The sequence below is a fragment of the Ceratotherium simum genome, chromosome 5, assembly GCF_057802395.1.
Source record: "Ceratotherium simum simum isolate JZ-2026a chromosome 5, ASM5780239v1, whole genome shotgun sequence".
NCBI classification, from domain to species: Eukaryota; Metazoa; Chordata; class Mammalia; order Perissodactyla; family Rhinocerotidae; genus Ceratotherium; species Ceratotherium simum.
The window spans coordinates 65513144-65528387 of record NC_141904.1 but is presented as its reverse complement, the minus strand read 5'-3'; the positions used below and the strand labels follow the sequence as shown (position 1 = coordinate 65528387).

Sequence of the window (15244 nt, the reverse complement as noted above, 5' to 3'; positions counted from 1 at the left end):
GCACCACAATGCTCGGCCACATCTAATTTGGCCAAAATCACGTAGAAAATGAATACTGAAAGGATGAAGTAAATAGTATAATCTGTTGACCTTGCTTAGACTCAGTCTAAAATTCACAGTAACTAAAATAATTTAGAAGAACATAAGGGATTAGCATGCAATCTCCACAAACATCAAATGCAGTAAAAAAACGTGACAGCACTCATAAAATCTAAACACCACACATAATCTATCTTATAATGCACGGATTCAAACTTCAATCTCATTCTAATGGGTTACTGCTAGGGAATTTTTTCTAAAGAAAAAATTGCACACAGAATAAATGTATAAGTTTCCTGGTGATTCTCACTAAGGCTTCAATGTATTTTCTTATTGAAACAATCAAACAAGGTCTTGGCAAAAAGATTTGATATTGGTGTCAAAATAATGTAAGAATTGAAACTATTTATAACGCAAAAATTTTGTTTAAAGCAGATATATCACTTGTAATTTTTCTCATTTTGAAAAGAAGCTATGTTTCACTCAGCAATAATTCGTCTCTCATTCTATCAGAGAATCTCTACAAAAGCAATATTTCAACTAAAATCAGTTCTGAAGGATCGTTTATGAATACGCATAATGCAGAAGACCCCAATTAAATTTCCAACAAAGCACTGCCATTTTGAGTAAACAAAGTCATCTCACTAGAGTCACACTATTTGCAAGAATTGCAGCCTAGAAATTAATTACTAGTGTGACATATGTCAAAACAAATTTTTAAAAGAATAGAATGCAGTTGTAACCATGTATTTTATCTGTTTGTATGCAAAACCAGTATTCTCTGGCATGTAAATATATTCATTTATTCAGTATCTCTCAGAAAAATAAAAAAGGTTTATTGCCTCCCCCTTGTTCCTGCACCCAGGTGAAATCAGAGTAAATAACACATGTTTAGTGAATCAGAAAATAGGTACAGAATGAAGATATAGTGATACTTTTGAAAGGCAGAAGTCATCTTCACACAAATAACTAATTTTGAAACATTCCGTTTGCCTTTAAAAGAAGTTTTTCAAAGATCTATACCAACTATACCACACTACACTAAAGGTTGTTACCTCACGGAAATCAAAGCTTTAAATAACAAGTAGCAGTGGTGTTGCATAAAGGTTGTAATCTATAATAAGAAACAAAATAAATTTTAAAAACTACCTGGGAGTAAAATTAGGGATTTCAAAGAATTTCAATATTCTGCTAATTAGCACAATATTTATTTAATTTAAAAACATTTTTATAAATGAAAATGTTTTAGCATCCAAGGAACTCCAAATAGAAAAAAGGGCCATGGAGCAGACGTCTGCAGATTATCATTTGTATTTTCTTTAATAAAAAATTATGTCCCAATCCTTTTTACAGTGTATACATATATCAAATCATCACATTTTACACTTAAACACCTTATAATTTTATTTGCCAATTATACCTCAATAAAGCTGAAAAAAAACTTAAGATTTAAACTCAAAAAAAAATTATGTTCCAAATCAAAAAGTTCTCTTATATCTCACATATCTATAAATCAAATTTGAAGTTCAAAATAGCCTCTTCTATGTGAGACAAAGATTAAAACATGCTTCTTGCAGTAATATACTGAAATCACTTTTGCTTTATCAACCAAAAAAAAAGAAAAAAAAATTACCACATATTGAATCACAGAATTTAGAATCAGAAGGCACTGAGAGGTGAAACGGCTTACTGCAGGTCACCTGGAGAGCCAGGACGCCGGTCCAAACTGAACCACCGGTCCAGCTCATCATACTTTGTTATCAGTAAGTCAAGAGCTAACTGCATGATACAGACTTTTGAGACACTTGTCTCAGAGTGCTGCTTTCATTACCAATTTTTCATTAATTCTCTGTATTACAGTAATTAACTTAATATCTTACCCTTAGTAGTTATTTCTTAATATTTCAGCTATAACAGATAGTTAGCCACGCTAGAATAACAGCGAAGCTATAGGATGGGCCACTCTGACCACTGGATTGGTCTTTCAGCAAACCCATTCTACCCATTCACTAGATGCAGGAACCAAGACAAGACTAAACAGAGTGCTTTAAAAAGTGATCATAATCTCTCTTTTTAATTTTTTAAATGCAGTTTCTCCAAATAAATTTACTGGACAAAGCACATCATTCTTTTGTAGTTCATTATTGGAAACTGAGTGAGTTACCTCTCTTAAAACTGTGCTTTTGTAGCCTCGATACAATCCTTGGATGCCCTGAAACAAACAAAAGGCAAGGGCTCAGCAAGTTAAAACAGCAGCGATTCCTGAATGACATTCCAAACAAAACAGATTCACCTGTGCTAAAGTTTGAGGTTTAAAACGCTCACTATAACCACAGTTCCGTAAGAGGTTAAAGATTCTAAACTGGCCTAAGATATACAAAGCTCAGGTCAGCTCCTTCAAAATGGGAACATCTCTAACAATAAAACTGACTACACAGAACTTCAGTTGCTTTCAATATTTCTTCTCCTGAAAAGAACACTTCAGATGCTTTAAATCAATATATTTCCAAAAGCAAATGCATACAGAATGCCGATTACCCTTTCATATAAAAACAGAATTATATTTCATAGTTTCAATCAGAAGACATCATAAATTCATTAATAATCTCTCAATCAAGTGATAAATACCTCTGGACAAGCCGTATCTATTTAACCATAGACATGATTCAACAGGGACCCTCTACGGGATTGATCTCATTCATACAATGAAATACTCATTATCTCCTCACCAAGGTGACAGAGGAACCATTAAGAATAATTCTTCTAAAATTCAGACTCACTGAAATTTCCATGTGAATGACTTCCATAAAAAAAAAAGACTTCTGTAAAGACTGTAAAGGAATGCAGTTCAATGGTCCCTAATCACATGGCCAGCAAGAACGATTTCTGACCCACAGCTTAAAACTGACCAGGAAAAGAGGAATTACATCTTGATATCAACATTATGACATTGGTCACTAAAATCAGTCCATTACTACAGTTCTCTTCCACAGGCTCTCAAATTCTGTAGTGATGTTTTAATATAATATCTTAATTCACTTCACATATCTGCTCTTTACTCCATGTCTATTTCCCAAAAAACGACAGGGCAATTACACTGTAAGACACATGTACAGTAGTGGCACTTAATATGCATTTGTTTAGAAATTTGAAAAAGAAATAAAAATGAAAATAAAAATCCAAAAACAAAGGAAAGACAAAGATAATCTTAGCATAAAAAGTTCCTATAATTGGACATTAAATTTAGCTTTAAGGTTTCTTCTAAGACTCCTGATATGAGACCCACAGCATTCATATTAGCCACTATAAAATCTTTCTCAATAAAGAACAAAGAGAACTGAAAAACACATCTCACCTCTTCATATAAGATGTTAGAGAAAATATGAAACGTTCTTGAAGAAGCAGATACTTGTGCCCTCTGCTTAACTACTTCAGTAGGAACTCGAATCAGGCAGGCAACCTAAAATACAGAAATTTAATTACATCCTAAAAAGAACTAACTGCTATGAAAATTGAAGTTTTTTAATAAGCAAAAATTATAGTAAAAAAGGCATAATGTACAGGGTTAGTGCAAGATGTCAAAAGGTTTGTTTTGTATGAACTAAAACACTTGGACCCATAATGGACATACATTGTTTTATCAGCCCAAAACCTCTCCTTCCTTGTCCTATATAGAGCCTCCCACCTCCTGCCACATTGTTCAAAACACATCTATGTATAAATCCCTCAACGGCAAGAAGCACATTTATTCATTTTGAACTCCCAACACCTAGAACAGTATCTGGTGTTCACTTGACAACCAATTCAAACATTTGATGAAAGAATGAACCAAAAGGGCCTTTGCTTTTTTGGAAGTAATGCACATATCGATAGAGGCAAGACTGATCATCAGCTGGTTACCCCCAACCTTCCATCTCACCACCCCCTGCCTCGACCAGCTCCCAACCCCACACCTTCCCACCATGCAACAACTGAGGAGTAACTCCAGGCACTCTCAGACCCTGCTCCAGTATTCAAGTTGACACAGATCCTGACTGGTCCACACTCACTCCTGATGAGTCAACAAATGATTTTAACATCACTGTTGGTGATAAGCCAGGGTGAGGTGTATGCCACCTCAAACTCACACTTCCAGGACTCTGCCTTCAGTAGCCTACTTACTTTCAGAAATTGGAACAATAAAGAATTGGTCAATCACCCCCCATCTCTTACTATGGCTGTCATCTCATCAAAAAGATAACAAATGTTGGTGAGGATGTGGAGAAAAGGGAACCCTTGTGCACTGTCGGTGGGGATGTAAATTGATACAACCACTATGGAAAACAGTACAGAGGGTCCTCAAAAAATTAAAAATAGAACTACCATGTGATTCAGCAATTCCACTTCTTGGTATATATCCAAAGGAAATGAAATCATTATGTCAAAGAGATATCTGCACCCCCATGTTCAATGCAGCATTATTTACAGTAGCCAAGACATGGAAACCACCTAAGTGTCCATCGACACATGAATGGATAAAGAAAATGTGATATATATAGACAACGGCATCCTAACCACACTGTTCCTAAGGTGTAGGCCTGGCTGTGGTTCTTGCCATGCTTTCCCTTCCCATTTATTTCCCACACCTCATTCTCCAGTCTTCCATGTATCCCAAGAGCCATCAAACAGTGTCCAGAGTCAATTACAGAAGTAACAGCTTTTTTGGATAAAAGAGCAAAACACCAACTAGTGGCTTACACAGTAAATGACATTTAATTAGGTGACCTAATAAGTTTTTTGGTGATAGGCAGTTCAATATTTTGTGCAGAACCTCAACAAAGGGAGCACAAACCAGGCTCTTGCTATCCTTTTGCCTTGGTATATTGGCTTTTTATCCTTAGGCTTGCTGCCTCATGAGTAAAAGACGGCTCTTATATCCTCCAGCATCACCTCGTCACACAACTGAGTTCAAGGCAAGAAAAACAGGCCTCCTTCTTTTTCTCAGATGCCTCCCCATAGGTATCCACTTGCTCATATTGGCCAGAATTGTATGATATAACCATCCGTTGTTAGGAGGCTAAGAATAAGCAGATCTAGCAAAGGGCTAGGGACACTGCCACCCAAACCAAATCAGTATTCTACAGTCTAAGGGGAAGGCAACCAAACATATCTGTCAACCTGCCAAAAAATAATCTTTTTTCCCATAGGTTAGCCAAGATCAATTTTGACTGCAAGCAACCAAGAACCCTACTTGATATTCAAGGGGGTCAGAAGTCTCAAATGGAGATTTGCAGAGCAAAAGGGTCAAGAGTCTCAAGCAGTGCACATATGAGAGTTAACAGTGTTCATCAGAATTGTTGCAATGGAGTGGCTGGGGCAGGAGACCCACAGTGAATTCAAAAGCAATTTAGAGATAGAGAGGACAAGTGTAGACTACTACCACAGGAAGCTCGCTAAGAAGGTAGGAGCGATGGGTTAGTAGTTAAAGGTGGCCATAGGGCCAAGGAATAGTTCTTGGTCTTGTTTTATCTAGGATGGTAAATATTTGCAAACAGGATGAGGGAAAGTGGTAACAGCAAGGTAGAGGTTGACCATCTAAGATAGAAATGGGATAATACGTGAAGATCCCAGAGGCTACAAAAACTGGTAGAGTCAGGAGCGCCAGCACATGCTTACACTGTTGTGACTACCTCCCTTTGCCCATACTGCCCCTCAGCGGAGGGTGCTTCCTGCATCTGAACTGGACCTTTCCTTCAGGGCTCAAGTCCAAGAGGGAATGAGCAGTGTTCTGGCTGAGGGTCTTCAGACCTAGACTGTGGCCTCAGCTCTGCAAGTGAATTCTCGGCTTTCCCTCTGCCTTCCTGGGTCTAATTTTTCTTATTTGACTTGGACCAGAAATCTTTATATCTGTTTATGTCTTGATTTCCATAATTCTTAATTTTCCTCAATCATACCTTCTCTTCTTAACCTCAAAAGATTCCCTCTTTATTCTCCAAATAAACTATTTCCTCCTTATTCTTATTTCCCAAAATAAACTATCATACCTGACATTTTTTTACTTATTAAATTCCACACATAGTTTTTAAAATATATTATTTTCTCTTTCTCTAAACCTGAAACACCTTGAGGGCAAGAAGGAAATATGCATCACCCTTACTAATCAACTGGGGGGAAAGATCTCTCTCCTGTATTTTCTCCTGAGCTTTACTGAGGTATACCTGACAAGCAAAATTGTATCTACTATATTTTTTTTGTATTGTTTTATGTAGAAAGCAAATGAAACTACCCAAGAGGAAATGCCAAAAATCAATCATTTCCACAGAAATAACTTACCCAAAATTTTTTAAACATATATATTTTTTCTTTGTACTGAATAGACTGCCCATACGTACAGTTAGATAAAGACTGGACAAATAGACAGAGATTACAGGTGATGTTTCTCCTTCTTCTCCGCCTGCATTTTCTAAATTCTCTACAAGGAACATGGACATTACTTTGTAAGCTTCTTTAACATAATTTAAAAGGGCAAAAATATTTGTTACGGACCCAAGATTTTAAGTAAGGGAGAAAATAAAATGAAAGGGCTAATTTAAAATATGCTTTTAGATACAATCTTACTTAGTAAGCTTAACAAAAAACAATTTATTTTTAATTTAGTAACAATAACACACGCACAGATTAAACAGCTTACCACTAAGGCCTAAAAGTGGCTATAAATTATGTTATTTTTCATAAGTGTAAACTTTTAAACCCATACTTATAAACCAGGATAGAAAATAAAGTCCACTGAAACTTGCATGAACCTAACAGGACAACTCCTAGATTCTAAAACTCATTAAAGGAATGAAAATAAATAAATAAAAAAGGAAAGAGAAAAGAAAGAAAAGGGTATACTAACTCCTTGTATTTTTCAATTCAAGAGGTCAAGAGTGAAATATGACCCCAATATGTCAAGAAAATAGGAATTGTCTACTTTTGTGACTTGGCATAAATATTTATGGAACTTCATGCTTCATAACCTTCCATGTTCTTACATTATGTTTTTATTTCTCAAAAATATAGAAGCAGAAGAATAACTTTGAAAAGGTTCTCAAATGAAAAACAATCTAACAGAAGGAGTACAAAGCACCCAGCACGGCTTCCTGACTTCCGTGGTGTGGCAATTCTGGCATGAGAGAGAGGCCACAAAGCAATGCCTCTGTCTGTTTCCTCCAGTAACTCCGCTGCCTTCCATTTGGTTTTCTATTAACTCTGATCTTTCTTAGATTTGAATTTGAGCTACAACAGAGTATTTCACTGCACAAGAACAAACACACATTACAGTATTGTGATTCTATGAAAGGAAATAAAGGTAATGTCATCTGTGGGTCTCTTGGTAAATCCATTCTTTAGAGCATTCTTTCCTCATAAATCTGGGGCTCAGTATGAATCCAGGACACAGGAATGGTGGCATTTTCATTAAACCCAACAATGTTTTATAAGTTAAAGTTCTATCAAAAGACAAGACAACTAAGGTTTTCCATAAAGAAAATACATGTCCCCATCTTTTATCAACACTAAAATGCAATACTGGCCTCATTAGAATTAAACATACCAAAAATCTGATGAACTTTAGACTAAAAATTGATTATAATAATGAAGCTACTACCAAGATTTTTCTTTCTTTGACATAAATAAAAACTTTTCTGTTATGTTTTTTACTTATTTTTGCAATGGAGAGCTGAAAGTCTCCTTTTAGTATTTATTAAACACCAAGACGCTAAACTACAAGTCATAAGACTAGGTGTGTGAAAGGGAAAAAATTACAGTGAACTTTGGCCTCACATTCAGTAAAATGAGTGAAGGCAGAAAGAAAGAGGGAAAGAGAGAGAAAGAGAGATGCTGCATTTTAGCATCTCCGGTTCTTTGGTTGCCACAGCCAAGCTCCATACCTCCACACGTCACCTGTCTCACTTCCATCTTTTCACTCTTGAAATGCTCTTCCAAGTCACTAGGCATCACCAATAGCAACTTGCATTAACACTGTATCTTTTACCCAACTATTTCAACATGGTTCACCAAAAATTACCTGATTTAAGACTTTTCTCTAAGAAACTTAATCAACAACCTGTAAATATTCCTCTGATATTAGAAGCTAATTATGTCAGTATTTTATATACAAATCAGTCTGAGATGGTAGAAGTTACTGAAGGTCAGAGAGCTAATTGGCTTAAGAAGCAAGGGTGAAACCCAAACCTTTTCATTATCATCTTCAGAACTATTTTTCATCAACAGTAAATCATACTTAAACGCAAAACGAACTTAAAGGTTCAAGGTTTAATTATTAGCTGCTTCTTCATGTTTAAACAGGCAAATCTATAAGAAGTTCAGTGGAAACGTAAATGAGTTGAATAGAGCCAATAAAAGTTTAATCACATTCAAAGCAAAAGCTGCTTTAGACTTTGCAGAGTAAACTCAATGTGGCAAATTAGTAAAAGAGAGAGAGAGAGACCTCATGGCACTCTGAAGATTTTTTAAATGCACAGTTTAGTTACTTGTATTTCACTCCACATTCCCTGTGTAATTTCCAAAATTCTTTCTAGAAAGGTTTCCAAATTAAGAAAACCTAACATATCTTTCTACACTACCATTTAAAATCAAACCCCTATAACTGAACAGTTCATCTGTGTGTCAATTCTGCCATCTTCTGGTTACAAATGGAATCACAGCTGTTGATAAAATAATCCAAACAGCAATTTAGAAATCCTAACGTACCCTCCTTAGGGTTTATATTTTATTCACTGATATTGGGGCAAAAGTTCATCACACCTTTCTTCCTTACAAGACTACTTCCATGTCTACAAATAGCCAACAGGCATAAGAAGAAAATTTTTAAGTTTTTGTAGGTATTAGTCTTCTCTTGCTTGACAAAACTAATATCCTTGATAATCCAGACTCTAGACAGAAAGTTAATAGTCTTCTCAACAAAAATAATTATATCACCTTTTAGGTCCTGTATCTAAAATCTGTTCCCAGAATTCTACACAACTCAAGAGGTAAGCCCCAAATGGATTTTTCATTTTTATACCTTTCCAAAACAGAAATGAGCCATGATTTCACATTTGGTGACAAAAGCCTCATGGACAGATTTATAGATTTCTACCAATATAACATCTGAAAATGGAGGAGATTGTAATGGTAACTGTATCAGTTTCCTATGGCTGCTATAACAAATTACCACATACTTAGTGGCTTAAAACAACACAAATTTATTCTCTTATACATCTGGAGGTCAGAAGTCCAAAATGGGTCTTACTGAGCTAAAACCAAGATGTCAGCCAGGCAGCATTTCTTCTGAAGGCTCTAAGGGAGCATCTATTTCCTTGTTTCTAGAAGCCACCTGCATTCCTTGGTTTTGGCCCCTTCTTCCATCTTCAAGCCAGCAGCATAGCATCTCAAAATCTCCGACACTCCTGCTTCCCTCTTCTAAGGACCCTTGTGATTACACTGGGCTCAGTTGGATAATGCAAGAAAATATTCCCATCTCAAAATCCTTAACTTAATCATATCTGCAAAGTCTCTTTTGTCTCATTAGGTAACATATTCACAGGTTTCGGGGACTAGGACAGCTTTGGGGACCATTATTTTGCCTACCATTGTAACCAACAGAAAATTTTAGAATTCTGACCTTTTCTTATTTTAAGAAACCAAGAGTGATCTGAGTTCTTAATTACTACCCAAGAAGAACACTTCTTATCTCCAGTTCTGCATCAGTTCTGCCACTTTTTTAAATATTACATAAAAAGTAGAAGACAAAGGTGCTCCTCGAAGTACACAGAGAAATGTTTGTCTAACTATTCATTCTGCAATGGTGTTTTATTGTCCATAGCAGCTGGGAAACTTTGAGTGAGTCACTAAACTTCTCTGAATTTCTTCATCTTCTGAACTGATTCCCAAAACTATAAAATTCTAAAAATGTGCTACATACAGCAATTTTTGTGACATGGTACTAGAACCAACATCTATTGGACACTTTATATATCAGCTGCTAGGCTGAGCACTTTATAAGTATTGAAGCACTTAATCCTTACAAGGACTGTGAGTAGGGTAGCATTAACCCTATTTTTCAAGATAAGGAAAACAGCAGCTCGGTAAGGTTAAATAAACGGCCTACAGACAGAGCAAATACACAGAAAAGTCACAATTCCAACGCTGATCTGTGTAACTTCACAGCTCATAATCCATAAGCTGCTTCTTTACAGAGGTCCTCAAAATATTCTCCAGTTATTTAATAAATGTTTCCAATTTATTTATATGCTCAAAGACAGAGATCAAAAGTTCTTATTCTGTTTCTTAGCACCACAGTGCTAGCTATATAACAGGCACTCAAATATCTAAAAGTATAAAACTACAAATCAAAGCAAATTTCTGACAGCGGTATTTAACTCATTACACTATCAAGAACTCTAATCTTAAAGTAATATCTTAAAACATAAAGGTTTGTCACTGACAAAGCGCAGACTCGCACATAAGTGGCTAATCTTAACTTCAGTAGTTTGGTCCTTGGAGAGATGTATTCAGTTTTTCCATTTACAATGTAGTGGCAATAACTGACCAAATAACACTCTTATGGCTTGAAATGGTTTCTTCAACTTCATCATCCTATATGAAAATCGTATTCATTGTTTCTAAAAAGCTGAACTTCATTGTGTTCCATAAACTGATATTGTTCTTAAGTAAAAAGCCAACACAGAGCCTTCCTTCCCTATTGCCCACTAACTAAATTAGATAATCAATGAAATACACTGCCCTAGATCATGAATCAATACCATCTGAACAAATGCTGTATACCACATTAGGGAAAGAAAAAAAAGTTCACAAAACAGAAAACAATCTGAAATGTGTTCCAGAAGGAAGTCATCAAGAAAGTGGAGTGGGGCCGGCCTGGTGGCGTAGTGGTTAAGTGCGCACAATCCGCTGTGGCAGCCCGGGGTTCACAGGCTCGGATCCCAGGTGCGCACCGACGCACCGCTTGTCAAGCCATGCTGTGACAGCGTCCCATATAAAGTAGAGGAAGATGGGCACGGATGTTAGCCCAGGGCCAATCTTCCTCAGCAAAAAGAGGAGGACTGGCATCAGATGTTAGCTGAGGGCTAATCTTCATCACAAAAAAAAAAAAAAAAAAGGTGGAGGGACAATGGAGAAAGCTGTTCCTTTACAAGAGCCTCCCCGGAAAATCTCTGAGCACGTTCATGTTTGTACTTTAAATGAAGAACTACAAGCAGGATCATCACCACACGTGGGTCATGCCAAGCCCTGACCCTCTCTTTCCCTCCTCTTGCCCTTTCTGCACATTAGCTCAGGATCAGATGGCCAGGACAGCTAGGGTGTGCTTACTGAACTCAGCTCAGTGGACTCTGTTGGAGAATTTACACACGTGCGCAACAGACAAAGACACAACATACTAACAAAGGCATCCACGATGAAACATGCACTGAAGGAATGTTCCTGGAAGGGCTTTTAAAAGAAGAACTACCATCTTTACACCGATTCTCTTGAACTCACCTTCTCCCTCTGCATCGCCCTGCCCCTGCCTTAATTGAGGCTCTAATCATCTCTCTCTCCTCGAGATTTCTCTAACAGTCTCATCCCCTCCATTCACACACCACATCTACCTCCACACAACTGCCAGAGGATGTTCTTAAAACACCAACCAAAGGTGCTCTTCTGCTCAGCCCTTCAAAGGATAACAGCCAAACTCCTCACCACAGCAGGCATGGCCCTCCAGCACCCTCCAGCCCAGCTTCATTTCATGATGACCCAGTCATACTTGTGCTCCATTTGGAACTTGAAAGTGTCTAACAAGGGCTCTTCATAAGTTCCGTGGCCCTCCTTGCACCCACCCACCTAACAATCATATTCTAAAATGCAACCCAAGGATTAGTTATTCCATTAGGCCTTTCCTGAATCAACACCCAACCACCCGCTCCAATCCAAAGGATACCGACCACTCCTTCCCTTCAGGCTCTCATTGCACCTTGTACTTACTTTCCTTAAAATACCTGTAATACTTGAACGCACTTACACACTCACATGTCCATCTCCACCTCTAGACTGCAAGTCTCTTCAAGGCAGTATCTTAACTTGTCATTTTATGCTCAATGCCTAGAACATATTAAAGACTTAAGATCTAAATCCACACTGCCAGTTAACGACAACCAAAGCGGCAGACGAAACTAAGAGGAGCTGAACAAACGCAGCCCATATAACAAGAACCAAAGAGGTCCCAGCAAGGAAAGGATAGAAAAAGGAAAGGGTCTAAAGGATGGCAATGGAAAGCAGGTTATTTTTTATACACTGGAGATAATTTTTCGTGTAATTCTTATAGTTTAGGATTCCTAAGAAGGAATTAAAAAGTCTCTCTGCCTTAGGTACTTAACGTCCTGAAGTGAAAAAAGGTTCCCAGGCACACTGAAAAATAAGCAGATAGGAGAACAAGGCAGAAGGCCCCCTTGGCATAGGCATGCGCTTACATGCATCAAAAAGAAAAGCACTTGTCTGCATGTTGTTAGGTATCCGACAGTTTGGTTTCAGCTTCTAATTGTACAACAGATTTCCTAGCAATATCTGGACACTTCCGCCTCCATTCATCTCTATATAGACAAGCCATTTTCACCTGCAGCATTACTGTGAGCCTCCTTCTGACTTAGTAACTATACTGCACTTCTGGGGCAGCCATCTCATTGTCTACTCAAGCTGTCTTCCAGGACTCAACTATACAACTGCATAGGAGTTTGGTGAAATCCTACCACAAATGCAAACAAGAGTTAATCTGGATTCATTTACAGATATTTCAAAACCTATCATGATTACTTCAAGAGATAAAACACATTTCAAAAGTTGTCAACTTTTCTTCTATTATCTTGCTCAGTGGTTCTTCTTAGAAAAGGCCAGTAAACATCATGAAAACCATTATAAATACATTTTAAAACATGATAGTAACAGCATAATCAAAAATAACTTAAATCCCCACTAGGGAAAACACAATGATAAGTAACATGTGCACCGTGCTTTGTAGCCTATAAACACCCCTGACAGCATCAACGCATCTAACCCTCCAAGTAGCCAATGCAGTGGGGAAGCTGAATAAAACTAATGTGCTTAACCCGTATGCTGATAATTACCAAACCCCCGAGGGGACTGCAGTGCCAAGTAGACCCACTGACGTTGGTAGTTGCTGGAGTAGCTGAACCATAGCATAAGTTGCCCTCACTTTCAAGGCTCTTCAACCACATCGGCCTTAAAGAAAACGTCAGAGATGACTGCAACACTCACTCTAAATTCAAAATCCAAATCTATATGTCTGAGTATGCTGCCACCCTCCAAACTAAACAGTTCATTAAACTAGGATTTTTAGTAGGTCTAAAAGTAGGTAATTCTGAGGAAGACAAAAGCAGCCACACTTTTAATCAGCGTGTAGCAAGCACTCATGTTTTGCACCTACTAAAATATTCTTATGTATGGGACTGCCAAGTCAATTCAGTAAAAATATTTACTACTGGGGTATCAATTAAAATTTTTGATAATCCTAAATCAGTGGTGCTTAAATATCACTGAGCATCACAGCCATCTAGGAATCTTATTTAAAATGCAGGGCCCCCGGTGCCATCTCCAAAAATCTTCATTTGTAACCAGCTGCTGAGGCAATTGATTCTCCAGTAGGCGCTCCCTGGGCCACAATGCTGTGTGCACAAGTACTGTCAGACGCTGTCAGAAAAGCATTTACAAAACATGATACAACTTATTTCCTAACTTTCTCAATCCCAAGTTAGAATGGGACGCAGAAGGATAACCTATCAGCATCTATGTGTGTAAGGACATCCACACGTCACCTATGCACACGTTAAATTCACAGTGGCTGCTTCTGGCTGCAAAGAAATTTCAATGTTCTTTCATTTCTGAAAACAACATGAACTAAGGCCAAAAGTAAGGTAAGACCCAGGAAAAGTCTAATCTTAAATCCTAAACAAAAGAAATCACTACTAGCATCTGTCGTATTAAAGTAAACCTGCCCCAAACCTTCTGATCTAATTACAGAGTCTACTTCTCACAGGGCTTTTTCTGTGTCTGATGAAAACCGAGCTGTAAAATAATTGAGGTAGGGATTTAGAGATTTGGTACAGCAAACTCCCTAATAAAAATGGCACAAATGGGACTCATCTTACTGTTGTTACATATTAAATCTTATTTGATCGATTTTACTGTATTCCAAATTACAAACGTAAGGTAGAAGGTTGTAATTATAGTTTTATTGATTCGTCATTAAGTTTTAATCAAGCTGCTGCTACAGGGAATGGTTATAATGGCAGTATTCTTTTGTTTCCAGGTTTCTTTCATACACTTATAGTTGCTACAACAAAGTAATTGTGGACACATGCAATAGGAACAAAATATGGTATTGTTTCTAAGGAATCTGTTTGCAACATAACAATCTTATATCAAAGCAAATATAGAACAATCACTGCACTAAACTATTTCTTATTTTCTCTAGGTCTCTATACCTTTCTGACCATTGACAGCTATAAATGTTTTTATTTTCTATTCCTTTTTATTTTACCTATGAAAATTTGTTTCTCCTAAATTCACCCCTTTCTTTCTCTTACCTTTAGCGACCTCACTGTATGAATCTGAAACCAAAAGTTTATGCTCTATGAAACTGAAACAAGTTACTAAATTAGGAGGTGGTATGTATATTTCTCAAGCATTTATTGAGAAAACTGATACTGAATGGCTTTGGGAAGCTTTTTAAGAAAATTCAAAGATAAATGACGCATCAGAACCAACATTTTCACAAACTTCATAAATGTGACGATTTTTTGAGCTTATTAAACTGTAACTGAATTTAAAATCAATTAAAAGTCAACATCAAGAGATGTTTCCCCTGTGAAGCCAATCTATGTACTGGCTGCTGATCAGTTCTCTTAAAGTTCTCCAGGCATCATAGAAACTATAAACAGGCATCTGACATTATGCCTTACAGCCTAAGGGACCATGGCAATCCTAAGAGACACAATAAAGATAAGAACATCCTAGAAATGTATATTTCCAGTCTCATAGATACTTGTTTCCTAACTAAAAGTCTACCTACACCACCTCATATGCCCAATAGCTCACACACAGAATATTACATTAAAAGGGCTCCAACAGGGCTGACCCCATGGCATAGCGATTAAGTTCAGCACACTCT

The 15244-nt window shown here is 37.2% G+C and overlaps 1 protein-coding gene across 2 annotated transcripts in view; it reads right to left on the bottom strand.

Moving 5' to 3' along the window:
* Window positions 1-15244, bottom strand: part of SLC25A26 (solute carrier family 25 member 26) — a 149231-nt gene that overhangs the window by 111960 nt on the left and 22027 nt on the right. For both annotated transcript variants that reach the window (XM_087431300.1, XM_004419900.3), the window contains 2 exons: window positions 3395-3499; window positions 2204-2251 (listed from right to left, as the gene is read on the bottom strand). In XM_087431300.1, the coding sequence (XP_087287426.1) occupies window positions 2204-2251; window positions 3395-3499 (153 nt within the window). The remainder of the gene's footprint in view (window positions 1-2203; window positions 2252-3394; window positions 3500-15244) is intronic.